This window comes from Anolis carolinensis, unplaced genomic scaffold (genome assembly GCF_035594765.1).
Source record: "Anolis carolinensis isolate JA03-04 unplaced genomic scaffold, rAnoCar3.1.pri scaffold_8, whole genome shotgun sequence".
Classification (NCBI taxonomy): Eukaryota; Metazoa; Chordata; class Lepidosauria; order Squamata; family Dactyloidae; genus Anolis; species Anolis carolinensis.
In genome coordinates, this window is record NW_026943819.1 from 27,397,335 (window position 1) to 27,411,175 (window position 13,841).

At 38.9% G+C, this 13,841-nt stretch overlaps 1 protein-coding gene across 3 annotated transcripts in view; it reads right to left on the reverse strand.

The window, feature by feature from the left end:
- pou2f3 (POU class 2 homeobox 3) overlaps positions 1-13,841 on the reverse strand; it is a 112,972-nt gene that overhangs the window by 56,052 nt on the left and 43,079 nt on the right. For all 3 annotated transcript variants that reach the window (XM_062961165.1, XM_062961164.1, XM_062961163.1), the window contains one exon: positions 2,688-2,722. In XM_062961165.1, coding sequence (XP_062817235.1) covers positions 2,688-2,722 — 35 coding nt within the window. The remainder of the gene's footprint in view (positions 1-2,687; positions 2,723-13,841) is intronic.

The following is a 13,841-nucleotide window of genomic DNA, read 5'->3' on the forward strand; positions in this document are numbered from 1 at the left end:
CGGCGGGAAGGTAACGGCGTTCCATGCAGTCATGCCTATGGTCACATGACTTTGGAGGTGTCTATGGACAACGCCGGCTCTTTGGCTTAGAAATGGAAATGAGCACCAACCCCCAGAGTCAGACACGACTGGACTTAACCTTTACTAAGGAGTTAAGTATCATAGCTTCTGGCACATCCCAAGGAAAGTTCATCACTAAGGAAAACAGGAGTTTTATATGGATCTTCAAAATAATCATGGCCACGTTCCAGCATTCAACCTTTCCTGCAGCATCACCTGTAGCCCCAAAAGTCCTATCTATCTGCAAGTCTATCACATGGGCGTGATTCCGAAGAAAAGTCTTGCTTATCTCCCAGGCGGGCATGAGTCAACATATTGATGCATGTTGAGATGGGAACGTGAAAGAAAACGAACAAAAGCTCAATTGATGAGGAATCCCAGCCAGGCTCCTGTCGAATGAACTCATATTTTGGAAGATGCCCAGGCCCAAAGCGAGAACGAGAGAGATTGGGATCAACACTGAGTTTCCCCTCCAGACATACAGCAAAGAACCTGGAATGGCATTAACACTGTAGATAGAGGCAGAGAGTCTCCAGGCATTAGATTTCCATACCCTCTCAATGTCCTGATTTGGCAGGAATAGTCCTGATTGATTAAACTTTGCCAGTCCCAGCTGCTTATCAAATACCGTATATACTCGAAGATAAGCCGAGTTTTTCAGCCTTTTATTTTGAGCTGAAAAAGCCTCCCTTGGCTTATAATGGGGTCAAGGCCAAGCCGGGCAACAGAACATGGAGCCCATTGCTTGCAATATTTGATATGTTTCTCTCTTACCCTCCCTTATCAGTATGTTTTCCAAAGACTCCCTCACTCTTAACCAAGGGAATGTTTTGAAAAGAGAAAGATGCCCTTGCAAGTCAGGAAGAAGAAAAATATGTATCCATTAATCTTATAAAAGCATTTTCTCCTGAAATATTTGTTAAACTCTCCTACAGATATATAGGCATTAATCCTCTGCCCGCATTTTCAATCCCTATGTACTTATATATCTGTATCTATCTATATACATTAATTTTATATATGTTTGCAGGCCTTTTCAAATCCTATATACATATAGATCCATGTACCTGTATATCTGTATCCATATATATACATTACTTAACCTACTGATCCCTCAATTCATGTAATTTTATTGATATCTATTTTTATTTTGAAATTTACCAGTAGCTGCTGCATTTCCCACCTTTGGTTTATACTCGGGTCAATAAATTATCCCAGGTTTTTGTGGGAAAATTAGGTGCCTCGGCTTATATTTGGGTCAGCTTATACTCGAATATATACGGCTGTATATACTCGAGTATAAGCCTAGTTTTTCAGCCCTTTTTTTAAGACTGAAAAAGCCCTCCTCGGCTTATACTCAAGTGAGGATCCTCGTTGGCTTATATTTGGGTCAGCTTATACTCGAGAATATATGGTACATTTATTATTTTTCTCTATTATTATTGATATTATTACATTTATTATTTTTATTTATTATTACATTTATTATTTTTCTCTATTATTGTTGCTACTATTACATTTATTTTACTCTATTTTTATTATTATTAATAATACATTTATTATTTCACTCTGATCTTATTATTATTATTGCATTTATTATTTTACTCTATTTATTATTGTATTATTTTCCTGTATTTATTTTTATTATTATTACATGTATTTTTAAAAGGATACATAAGCACATTTACATTGAAGAAGATGATAATAATGATTTGTTCAGAGTTGGACAGTCTTATCTTAAATTTGAGCTTTATGTAAATATTCAAAAACATTTAACCTACTGATGCCTTAATTAATGTAACTTTATTGGTATCTATTTTTATTTCTGAAATTTACCACCCTCTGCTTATACTGGAGTCAATGTTTTTCCAGTTTTTTAATGGTAAAATTGTGTGCTTCGGCTTATATTCGGGTCAGCTTATACTCAAGCATATACGGTATATTTCAAAGGAATGTTATATTCAAAAGGAATGTACAGTAGAGTCTCACTTATCCAACACTCACTTATCCAACGTTCTGGATTATCCAACACATTTTTGTAGTCAATGTTTTCAATATATCATGATATTTTGGTGCTAAATTCATAAATACAGTAATTACTACATAGCATTACTGCGTATTAAACTACTTTTTCTGCCAAATTTGTTGTCTAACATGATGTTTTGGTGCTTCATTTGTAAAATCATAACCTAATTTGATGATTAATAGGCTTTTCCTTAATGCCTCCTTATTATCCAACATATTCGCTTATCCAACATTCTGCTGGCCCGTTTATGTTGGATAAGTGAGACTCTACTGTACTGGCAAAACCACTTGGAATTCATTGGATTTTCTTATGTTGACTTGGAGGCACATAGATGCACATTGTCTATATTTATGTGGATTCTTTTGGATATCATTGCCCCAAATCTTGTAACCAAAATGATTATCGAGACAACCTGATCAATTGCTTCCAAGGCCCCCACTAATTCTATAGAAAGAGATGACCCACAGTGCCATATTTAGTCTTGTACTCAGAGGACCGAAATGCTAAAGGAAGCCAATACTGCAACAATGAAAGAATTACGTTTTGGAGAACAGCTCTCAAATTGAGTCAACATCTCCAAAAACAGCTGTATTGGTCTTACCTGTCTGTTGAAATCCAGGCCATTCCTTTCAATTCCTGCAAGAGAAAAGAAGATCGCAGAATGAATCAGGATTGTAGCTATTAGGGAAATAAGGGAAGAAATATATAAACACTGGATAAATAGATAAGATGGATTCTAAAATGCACAATGTGTTAATTACGCAAAAAAGCACAAAGATCTCAGTTGCCATTCTATTCAGTAACTTCCACTGAATTCGGTAAGTCGTATTTCTCAAGAGGAGATACAGTAGAGTCTCACTTATCCAACAGAGAACGTTGGATAAGTGAATATGTTGAATAATAAGGAGAGATTAAGGAAAAGCCTATTAAAGATCAAATTAGGTTATGATTTTACAAATTAAGCACCAAAACATCATGTTATACAACAAATTTGACAGAAAAAGTAGTTCAATGCTATGTAGTAAATACTGTATTTATGAATTTAGCACCAAAATATCACAATGTTTTGAAAACATTGACTACAAAAATGCATTGGATAATCCAGAATGTTGGATAAGTGAGACTCTACTGTATCTAAAACTGTACTCTTATCAATCTAACTACTGTATATACTCAAGTATAAGCCGAGTTTTTCACCTTTTTTTTTTAGGACTGAAAAAGCCCCCCTCGGCTTATACTCAAGTGAGGGTCCTGGTTGGCTTATACTCGAGTATATATGGTACATTTATTATTTTTCTCTATTATTATTGGTATTATTACATTTATTATTTTACTCTATTATTGTTACTATTTCATTTATTTTACTCTGTTTATTATTATTATATTATTATTTTATTGTATGTCACAGCAAACAAGATAGACATGCTGGATTTCGTATCACAAAATCACAAGTCGAACACTTCCCAAGTGTTTAGGACTGTGTGATGTATTTTCGGATGATGCGTGCAGATCCCAGTTGGGTGGCCTTTTGCAGTTGGCATTTCATATATTTTACTCTATTTTTATTATTATTAATACATTTATTATTTCACCCTGATATTATTGTTATTACATTTATTATTTTACCCAATTACTATTATTATTAAAAAGATACATAAGGGCATTTACATTGAAGAAGATGAGAATGATGATTTCATCAGAGTCGGAGAGTCTTGTCTTAAATGAGAGTTTTATGTAAATATTCAAAAACATTTAACCTACCGATGCCTCAATTAATGTCATTTTATTAGTATCTATTTTTATTTCTGAAATTTACCACCCTCGGCTTATACTCGAGCCAATGTTTTCCCAGTTTTCTTGTGGTAAAATTAGGTGCCTTAGCTTATATTCGGATCAGCTTATACTCGGGTTTATACAGTACATCTACATCTACATTTACATCTACGTACATATACATACTCGAGTATATACGGTACTTTCTTTTCTGTACAATGTTATGTTAATTCTTGCCTAAGTCTTGAGATGGGGTGGAGAAGACAATGATGATAATGATAAATGTTATATCATTAGAAGGGCAGGGAAAACGTTTTTTTAAAAAAGAGTACTTTGCTTTGTTTTAATTTATGTTCCATTTTGCTTCTGAATTGGGACAAGCAAACACACAAGGGAAAACATTGGAATTTCTTTTAAATCAGTCTTTGAATTTTATTAATATAAGTCCAGCCTTATTGTTGATCGTCTTGGAAGCCGATCTTCTTCTCACAGATGAGATCAGCTGTCCTCAACTGGGAGAGGGCAAAATAATTACTGTTTACCCTTTCTGCACAACACTTTAGGGAACAAAATACTCCACAATCCTTATCTCGTCGCCTGTCGCAACAAACCTGCAAGGTAGGTTTGGGCGAGAGATAGTGGCTCGCTCAGGGCCTGGCCCATGTGAAGTTTACGGAAAAGGAGAGATTCGAATCTGGGTCGTGCCAAGTGTGAGACCAATACACTCTCCATTGCTTTTCCTGGCATACCATTATCTATCTATATATATAAAAATGTAATGTGCATAATTCCCATGGAGTAAACAGCAAAACCACTGGACCAAATCACACCAAATTTGGCCACAAAAGACACAGTCATCCAATCTATGTCTTTCCATCAAAAAACCTATAAAATTAGGTCCAAATTACAGAAATCTTCCCAAAACCAAAAATTACTAACTACGCATGCGCAGAGGCCCCCCGGGAAACTTGGTGACGTTAGCCAGGTGGGTAAGGTTTCAATTGCCATCGCGTGCCGACAGCGAGTCATCATCACCATCATCATCATCATCATTATTATTATTTTATTATGACACAGCAAAAAAGATAGATATGCTGGATTTCGTATCACAAAATCACAAGACGAACATTTCCCAAGTGTCTAGGACTGTGTGATGTATTTTCAGATGACACTGTAGGGTGGCCTTTTACAGTTGGCAGATCGTAATTTTGTCAATGTCTGTTGTTTCAAAATACAGGCTGAGATCTTTTGGCACGGCACCCAATGTGCCGATCACCACCGGGTATAATAATAATAATAATAATAATTATTATTATTATTATTAGGTTCCTGGGGACCATCAAAATGAACAAAATCTGGCAGTCAGCATTTAAAAAAACCTCTACAATCTGGACAGTAAATAACAACACTCTGAAAATAAAAGTATTCCAGACAGGAAACAACCAGAGCCAGCTAACACCTCCCAACAAAGGATCCCCCCACCAGGGAGGAAACAACCACGCTTTGAAGCTGCAAGCCCATTCAATGCTAATCAAGGTGAATAATTACAACATTCACACTTGCCTGCACAAACAAGAGCCCACTTAGGAATATAACACAGCAACACGTGGCTGGGCACAGCTAGTTTATCTATATTTATTGACAAGTATTCACACTTAACTGAGTATTATCTGCAGTGTATATTGTACAAGGTCTTTTAGACTTCTGTGACAAATAGTGCTGGTGCCTCACCATACTACAATTCCCCAAATTCCATAGTATTGAACCATGGCAGTTAAAGTGGACTCAAACTGAATTAATCCTACAGTACAGATGCACCCTACATCCTTCAACATAATTCTACAGTCAACATTTGGTTGACGTTGATCATAGAATTGCATTGGAAGACCTACAAGGATCATTTCTAGTGGTCTTTAGGACCTCCAGCTCAATTTTTTTAATGGAATTTGACTGTAGAGTCACACTGGATGGACCCAGAGATTCCTAGAATTAATACATTATTCAAAGCCATGATTAATCAAACCCGTAAACGTTAAACCAGCAAATATGGAGGATCACCAGTAAATTGTCCTGAATCCATGGTCAATTGGATGGTACAACAAACAATAAAAAATAGATTAGAAGATGCAATCAGAAGAATTGGTTTAGAAAAGCATTATAAGAGATTGCTAAGTTTGGGGCCGTATGAATATTGGCAAGCAATTGAACCCAGAGATGGACAATAGATTTCTCCAATTCATCACCTACATCACCTACAATTCCCAACCACCTTAACTGGAATAGCTAAAAGTGAGGGTTTATGGGAAATGAAGTCCAGAAAGCTCTGTAGGGTAAAATGTTTTTGGATTTCATGGATCATTGCATAAGGCATATGTTTTAAAACTAAAGTGTGATCAAATACATTTTAAAAAAAGTTTGAGGGACCTCTAGAAACTTCAAAATAGCTTCTAAGGGCTGTACTGTGCCTGCTCTGATCTGAACATTTCGCAGCATGAGATGAGAGAACCTATCCTTTTGGACAGCGTCTTCTCACCTGCCAGGTGAGGAAAATTATGTCTTTTGACCCACCCTGTAAAAAAATTGATCTCCTTGGATCTGCAATCCTAGATTTGTTTACCTGTGAGAAAGCCCTACATGAACCTCTCCAGAGACATGCATGGGCTTGAACTGTGCCTGGAGGAAGCCAGGTAGAACATCGCCGAGAACGGCTTCGTGTTGCTCACACTGTTGTGGGCCCCATTTGCAATACAATTCTTTCTCACACCTTCATCGAAACTGAGAGGGTCCAGAATTCTATCTCCTGTTGTCATTCAAGATGTGAAATGAGCTAAGGATGATTTTGGAGTGCCATCTCCTCAATGTGCAAGATTCAGGACTTTGCACATGTCTCTTGCGTTGGATTGAATGGTCCGTATGGTCTCTCCCAACTCTATAATTCTATGCATCCAAGTCTTCCAGTCCCTGGGAGATGATGTCCAAAAACAACTAGTGTAGACCTATAGAGTCAACCTAGGACCTTAGTTATGTTGTGTAGATAAATAGTTGTCTGTTGACTTATGGTGGCCCCATAAATCTCATAGGGTTTTCTTTGGCAATGAATGCTCAGAGGTAGTTTGGCCAGTTCCCTCATCGGAAATATATTCTACAAAGCTTGGTCAACCATCCAAATACTAAACAGAGCTGACTCTGCTTTGATTCCAAGACCAGATAAGACAGTGGTTCTCAACCTGGAATCCCCAGATGTTTTTGGCCTACCACTCCCAGAAATCCTAACAGCTGGTAAACTGGCTGGAATTTCTGGGAGTTGCAGGCCAAAAACATCTGGGGACCCCAGGTTGAGAACCACTGAGATAAGGTCTGGTGACTTTAGGACGGTGGTTCTCAACCTATGGGTCCCCAGATGTTTTGGCCTACAACTCCCAGAAATCCCAGCCAGTTTACCAGCTGTTAGGATTTCTGGGAACTACTCGATCCAAAATCCCTATGTGTATCAAGATTGTAAGAAGGAAAGTCATGGATGTCCATCAACAGTCAACATCTAGAACAGTGGTTCTCAACCTGTGGGTCCCCAGGTGTTTTGGCCTACAAGTCCCAGAAATCCCAACCAGTTTACCAGCTGTTAGGATTTCTGGGAACCACTCGATCCAAAATCCCTATGTGTATCAAGATTGTAAGAAGGAAAGTCATGGATGTCCAACAACAGTCAACATCTAGAACAGTGGTTCTCAATCTGTGGGTCCCCAGGTGTTTTGGCCTACAACTCCCAGAAATCCCAGCCAGTTTACCAGCTGTTAGGATTTCTGGGAACTACTCAATCCAAAATCCCTATGTGTATCAAGATTGTAAGAAGGAAAGTCATAGATGTCCATCAACAGTCAACAGCTAGAACAGTGGTTCTCAATCTGTGGGTCCCCAGGTGTTTTGGCCTACAACTCCCAGAAATCCCATCCAGTTTACCAGCTGTTAGGATTTCTGGGAACTACTCGATCCAAAATCCCTATGCGTATCAAGATTGTAAGAAGGAAAGTCATGGATGTCCAACAACAGTCAACATCTAGAACAGTGGTTCTCAATCTGTGGGTCCCCAGGTGTTTTGGCCTACAACTCCCAGAAACCCCATCCAGTTTACCAGCTGTTAAGATTTCTGGGAACTACTCGATCCAAAATCCCGATGTGTATCAAGATTGTAAGAAGGAAAGTCATGGATGTCCATCAACAGTCAACATCTAGGACAGTGGTTCTCAATCTGTGGGTCCCCAGATGTTTTGGCCTACAACTCCCAGAAATCCCAGCCAGTTTACCAGCTGTTAGGATTTCTGGGAACTACTCGATCCAAAATCCCTATGTGTATCAAGATTGTAAGAAGGAAAGTCATGGATGTCCATCAACAGTCAACAGCTAGGACAGTGGTTCTCAACCTGTGGGTCCCCAGGTGTTTTGGCCTCCAACTCCCAGAAATCCAAGCCAGTTTACCAGCTGTTAGGAATTCTGGGAACTACTCAATCCAAAATCCCTATGTATATCAAGATTGTGAGAAGGAAAGTCATGGATGTCCATCAACAGTCAACATCTAGAACAGTGGTTCTCAACCTGTGGGTCTCAACCTGTGTTTTGGCCTACAACTCCCAGAAATCCAAGCCAATTTACCAGCTTCTGGGAGTTGAAGGCCAAAACATCTGGGGACCCACAGGTTGAGAACCACTGCTTTAGGATCTTTATACCACTCTGTTTATAGAGTTTGACACTACTTTAACCACAATGGAATCCTGAGATTTTTAGTTTGGTGGAGCACAAACACTCTTTGGCAGAGAAGGCTAAAGTCCTTGCAAAACTAGAACTTCCATGAGTTTGCCACATCATGTCATGGTAGTTCAAGTGATGTCAAACCACATCAATTCTACAGCAGAGATGGAGCCATAGTCTGACATCAATCCCGTCAGTTCAATGGGTCTAGTGTCGCCATCCACTGCCCACCAGACTGATCCGGGACAAGATGCAACATGTGGAACCCAACAAACAAGGAGAAAGAGAGAGGAGGGTGGGAAAAGGGAGGCCAGCTGCAAGATTAGGATCGGGTGTGTGGCTCCAGGTGGCCTTTACACAACTCCACGGATCCTGTAGGCAGCACTTTGGTTTGGGGTTGACTTTGTTGTTGTTGTTAATATTTAAAATATAGTACTCCCAGTAAACAACTTTGCGTGGACAAACACTGGCAGGGGCAGAGCTGGAACAATACGAGGCTGCCTTAGACCAAGCCTGGCTCTCTTATCTTTCATCAATCAACCCAACATTGTCGGCACTGTGTCCTCTCTTAGTCCTGGGCAGACAATCTTTCCTATCACTTGCTCAATGGTTTTGAATATGTCCAAAAAGGTGTTGCTTCATAGAGCGACTTATATACCTTTAATTACAATGAAACCCCATTTTCAATAAAACCATGGGACATGAGAGAAGCCTCCCACAAGGATGGTAAAACATCAAAACATCCAGGCGTCCCCTGGGCAACGTCCTTGCAGACGGCCAATTCTCTCACACCAGGAGCGACTCAGGTTGCTCCTGACACGAAAATAAAAATACAACCATTAGAAGCTCTCTTCAATTTTCTCTCTAGAACTTCCAAACTGTAAGGAGCTATGCAAACAGTTGAATCCCGATCTCCTAATAGGCGCAGCTCAAGTTCAGTCTAAAATCCAAAGCGGATTCAGAGTCCAACTCCAAAGATGACGGCTACTACCTGGTTTTTAATAGCATAAGAGGTGGAACCTTGGGCACATGAAACAAGACTTCTGGGCTTGAGCTACCATTTGAAAGGAATGGCGTAAGAATGGCCATATTGTGAAACATAAACATTTGACTGAGAACATGCCTCCATTCAAAGGTTCAGGCATAAATCTATACATCTATACAAAAGTATACATATGTATACTATACATATACACATAATAAAAATGAAAAATGTGTATATGTGTATGGGACGGAGATGTCCACTTACACAGACAACCTCCAACATCCACAAACAGCTATAGTTCCAACTCAGCAGGAGACACCCATGGCTCTCCTTCGACTGACATGTAGGTCACAGTGAGAACCATGAACATGTAAACCAACCCCTGCCCGTGTCCTCCACAAACACCATTCTGCCCCCCACCCAAGTGAAGGGGTCCATTTCATCCTAGATGTTTTGTTTTTCCTCCAGAATGGACATCCCAGGGTTCCTTCATTTGCATGGCCCCGCCCACTGCCTCTCCCTTAACCCATTCCTACCCTTTCCTATGACACACAGTTAACAGAGGAATTGATCAGCAACTGAACAAGAGGTTTGGGGAGAATTCACCATGCTTTATAGGAGTTGTACTTGACCTACATCCAGATAGTAGTGTTAACCCAACCAACGATGGATCTGGACCAAACTTGACACGGATAATGGGACTTGCAGTACCTTGACTGATATTGTGAACCCCACCAACAATGGACTGGGCCCAAACTTGGCATGGTCCCATGATGAACTGAACATACTGCAGGGGTTTAGGGGAATGGACCTTGGTTTTGGGAGTTGTAGTTCACCTGCATCCAGAAAGCACTGAACCCGGCTGACGTCAGATCTGGACCAAACTTGGGACACAAACCCAACATGGCCAATTCTGCATACAGGCCTGTTTTGGGGATGACTGACTTTGGATCTGGGAGTTGTAGTTCACCCTTATCAGACAGCACTGAACCAAGCCAACAATAGATCTGGACCAAACTTCAGTGATATTACCTAACATCCCAAAACAAACAATGTCTCCCTCTAATAACCTGGGCACCGCCGGGTCCCCAAGCTAGTTACAGACAGCAACTATTACCAACTTACTGTATATACTTGAGTATAAGCCTAGTTTTTCAGCCCTTTTTAAAGACTGAACAAGTCCCCCTCAGCTTATACTCGGGTGAGGGTCCTGGTTGGCTTATATTTGGGTCAGCTTATACTTGAGAATATATGGTACATTTAGTGTATTTAGCGTGTTTTAGCGTATTGTTTATTGCTTGTTGTTTATACTGTTTTAATTGTTTTTAATTTGCCTTTTGTTTTGTATTGTTATATTGTGTGTTGAGGCCTTGGCCTTTGTAAGCCGCATCGAGTCCTTCGGGAGATGCTAGCGGGGTACAAATAAAGTTTAATAATAATAATTAATAATAATTTATTATTTTTCTCTATTATTATTGTTATTATTACATTTATTATTTTTCTCTATTATTGTTGCCACTATTACATTTATTTTACTCTATTTTTTATTATTAATACATTTATTATTTCACTCTGATATTATTATTATTATTATTGCATTTATTATTTTACTCTATTTATTATTACATGTATTATTTTCCTGTATTATTTATTATTATTATTATTACATGTATTATTTTACTCTATTATTATTAAAAGGATACATAAGCACATTTACATTGAAGAAGATGAGAATAATGATTTGATCAGAGTTGGATAGTCTTACAGTAGAGTCTCACTTATCCAACACTCGCTTATCCAATGTTCTGGATTATCCAATGCATTTTTGTAGTCAATGTTTTCAGTATATCATGATATTTTGGTGCTAAATTCATAAATACAGTAATTACTACATAGCATTACTGCGTATTGAACTACTTTTTCTGTCAAATATGTTGTATAACATGATGTTTTGGTGCTTAATTTGTAAAATCATAACCTAATTTGATGTTTAATAGGCTTTTCCTTAATGCCTCCTTATTATCCAATATATTCGCTTATCCAACGTTCTGTCAGCCCGTTTATGTTGGATAAGTGACTCTACTGTATCTTAAATTTGAGCTTTATGTAAATATTAAAAAACATTTAACCTACTGATGCCTCAATTAATGTAATTTTATTGGTATCTATTTTTATTTCTGAAATTCACCACCCTCAGCTTATACTGGAGTCAATGTTTTCCCAGTTTAGTTGTCTCGGCTTATATTCGGGTTGGCTTATACCCAAGTATATACGGCAATTTAAAATGTTGCCTTTGAAAGGCACCTTATGTATTTTTATGGCACTCTCCTATCAAAATTTATTTAAAAATGGGGACATAACAAAGTAATAAAGTACAACCTATGCTGCTTTGGAAACATTGCAATGAATGATAGCACATAAATTGCTTTCCAACAGTTATGTTCCATGCTCTGCTCCATACAAACATGAATGAAGCCTTCCTTTTATCTCTGGAGACTTCTCTCCAGAAGAAGGACCACTGCCATTTCCTCTTTGGAGATTATTGTGGCACGAGCTGTCGTAGCGAAGCATGAATCAGGAATCCGTTTAAGCTGATAACTTAACTTAATCCGTTTAATATGATAACAACCTTGGCTACTGGATCGGAAAACACATGAATATGTTGCATGTCACGCATGAATATGCAATCCCGCAATTAGAGCATGTCTCCGGGGAGGAGGGCGGAAGCCAAAACAATCTGTGGCCATTGCTGTGCACGAACTCATGTGCAAGGTCCCAGCACACCTGAGAGGCATGGTGCACCTGCTTACCTTTTGAAATGCAAAAGAGACAGGCTTTGTTTCCGAAGCTGCCTTGACGGGATGTTATCGGGAAGGCAGGGAACAACGGGATTCAACACATGCATAGCTATCTGCATGAAATAAACTCGGTCACATTCTTGCGACAGGATGGTAATGCAGTGATAAAAGCATCAGAGGCACAGTTAAATATTCAGAACCTTGCTTATTCCAGACACAGAATACATCTGTTGCAAATGTAACAGTACTTACACTTGGAGTGGCTATAGAGGAAACAACACAAGAGTCAACTGGAAAAGTGGAAAGGAAAACATTTCCAAACCTTGTTTATACATGAAAGATTATATGAAACACTATGTGTGTGTGTGTGTGTGTGTGTATATGTATGTATGTATGTGTATGTATGTGTGTGTGTGTGTGTGTGTGTGTGTGTGTGTGTGTGTGTATATATATATATATATATATATATATATATATATATATATATATATATATATATATATACTAGCTGTGCCCAGCCACGCTTTGCTGTGGCATTTTCTGGTGGTGTTGGTGAGAAATTGTTGAGGTAGTGGTGTATTGAATTTCTGTTGCATGGTAGTCTTTATGTTTAGTATGCACACGGAAGTGGATTATATGGCAATGTGGAGTCAAGATAATCCAGTTCAAAGCAAATAATATAAGATTATAAAGGGGTTATATAGCTGTGTGGAAGGGCCTTGAGTCTACACTGCCATATAATCCAGTTCAAATGTGATAATCTGTGGAAGAGGCCTAAGTGAGGCCTAACTGTGCCTGTCCCCTGGGCTGAGTAGGTTGCTAGGAGACCAAGTGGGCGGAGCTTAGCCTTCTAACTGGCAGCAATTGGATAAAAACTATTATTCCTCTCCCTGTAATTAGGATTTTATTTTTCTTTTCTTTTTGTTGTATCAACCTAGAGGCGTGAATGATGGGTTGTGTTGTCAAATTTCGAGGTTGGGGGGCCTGTAGTTTTGTTGTTTTGTCCGCTGCCCTGATGCCATCACTCTTTTATATATATAGATATATGAGTAATGGAATCCTGGCGACTAACAAAACAACAAAACTAAACACCCCACAACCTCGAAAATTGACAGCACAACCCCTCATCCACGCCTCTAGGTTGATACAACAAAAAGAAAAGAAAAATAAAGTCCTAATTAGAGGGAGAGGAATAATTGTTTTTATCCAATTGCTGCCAGTTAGAAGGCTAGGCTCTGCCCACTTGGTCTCCAAGCAACCCACTCAGCCCAGGGGACAGGCAAAGTTAGGACTCACTTAGGCCTCTTCCACACTGCCTATAAAATACAGACACCACCAGACAACACCACAGCAACACGTGGCCGGGCACAGCTAGTATATCTATATATATAAAAGGGTAATGAAATTTCGGCCTAGGACAAAACAACAAAACTACACATCCCAGAAACACTAAACT